General features: G+C 52.6%; 1 protein-coding gene across 6 annotated transcripts in view; it reads right to left on the bottom strand.

Annotated features, from left to right (window-relative positions):
* Positions 1 to 1,444, bottom strand: part of LOC103460035 (uncharacterized) — a 29,059-nt gene that overhangs the window by 6,609 nt on the left and 21,006 nt on the right. For all 6 annotated transcript variants that reach the window (XM_017303061.1, XM_017303060.1, XM_017303062.1 and 3 more), the window contains exons 4-6: positions 817 to 999; positions 535 to 669; positions 273 to 467 (exon numbers count right to left, since the gene is read on the bottom strand). In XM_017303061.1, the coding sequence (XP_017158550.1) occupies positions 273 to 467; positions 535 to 669; positions 817 to 999 (513 nt within the window). The remainder of the gene's footprint in view (positions 1 to 272; positions 468 to 534; positions 670 to 816; positions 1,000 to 1,444) is intronic.

The raw sequence follows: 1,444 nt of genomic DNA, 5'->3' as shown, positions 1-1,444 counted from the left end.
TCAGCAGCAGCTCTAACCCACGTCCCTCCTGATCCGTCCTGAGTGAAATTAAAGCTGCAGTATGTAACTTTTATATAAATATTTTTTCCACATATTTGTTAAAACTGTCCTTATGTTGTGACAGTTTGTACATCCTGGCATATGCTGCCACCCCTAAGCATAAAAGTTATCCAACAAACGAGTTCACGTCAACTGAACTGGTCCCAGTTTGGATTCTCTCCAGAGCCTGACAGCCCAGAACCCGGGCCCAGTTTCGGTGTCTCCATGGTTACCAGCACGGTGCTGAGCAGCCGGGTGTGCGTGCGGGCGATGTTGTCGTAGACGTGGCTGCAGCGGCGCAGCAGCTCCAGCAGGTGGCTCTCCACGCGGCGAGCGTCGGCCGGCTCACGGCGCTGGATCAGCTCCTCGCCGCGCCGCAGTAGGTCGTTGACCCGACCCGAGTTCTCGCACAGCACCTGCTGGAAGGACTGAAGGGGAGGTCATGATGCTGCCACCGCCGTGTCCCTGTGGTGCTGTGGGCCATCAGGAACTCACCCGGAGCTCTCTCAGCTTGTCACAGTTACTTCCTGCCATGTGATGGATGGCTGTGAGGCGAGCGTCCATGTCTGCCAACCAGAGCGCAAGCTCCTCCCTCTCTGCTTCAAACTCCTCCCACTCTGAGACGCAGCGCTGAAGACAGAGATAAACACACTAAAAACTCATTTAGCACAAAACCATCAGGAAAAAACTCCAGCTTCCCTTTGATATTAACTAAGAAAACATTTATTGCTGAACCCAGGCGGTTTGGTTCTGGTTCTGGTCAGGGTCCAGTCTGACCTGCAGTCGTCCTGTGATGGTTTCCAGTTTGGCGTCCACCTCGTCCCATCGCCGCCCACATTCCCGCGCCGCCCCCAGCAGCCGAACCTGCACAGCGCCCTGGAAGAGCCGAGGAAGGGTCCGGTTCCTCCGGGTCAGGCCGTCCAACCGGATCAGCTGGGATCCCGCCTCGCTCCGCAGCCTCTGAGTCACATACACAGGGAAAAGTGATGGCAGTTCCAGGGGCCTGACCAGCAGGGGCCTGACCAGCAGGGGGCCCTCCACAGTTTATTAATCATATTGTATTTTCGAAGATTGTTTTTAGCAGTAAAACGTTTATGTTCCCACTTCAAGACCAAAAAACACACATCCATATTTGACCTGAACCCCCCAGACGCCCCGCATGAAATGGTTTGTTCCTGCTGGACGGTGACGTTTTCAGCAGCAGACGGTAGGAAACAAGAACGACTGTGGCTGTTACTGTGCTGCTAAGAAAAGTTATAGTCAGGTTTTCTAGAGAAATAGAGAAAAAGGTGAGAGTGTTAATTTATAACCCAGTTTTTCTCCAAGAGGTGAGTAGACTGTGTGAGATTATCAACCATTTAGCATAATTAGCTTAGCTACAGACTGTTTGCCTCCATTTCACAGC

Source organism: Poecilia reticulata, unplaced genomic scaffold (genome assembly GCF_000633615.1).
Source record: "Poecilia reticulata strain Guanapo unplaced genomic scaffold, Guppy_female_1.0+MT scaffold_159, whole genome shotgun sequence".
In the NCBI taxonomy this organism is placed as follows: Eukaryota; Metazoa; Chordata; class Actinopteri; order Cyprinodontiformes; family Poeciliidae; genus Poecilia; species Poecilia reticulata.
This window is presented reverse-complemented; position numbering and strand designations above follow the sequence as displayed.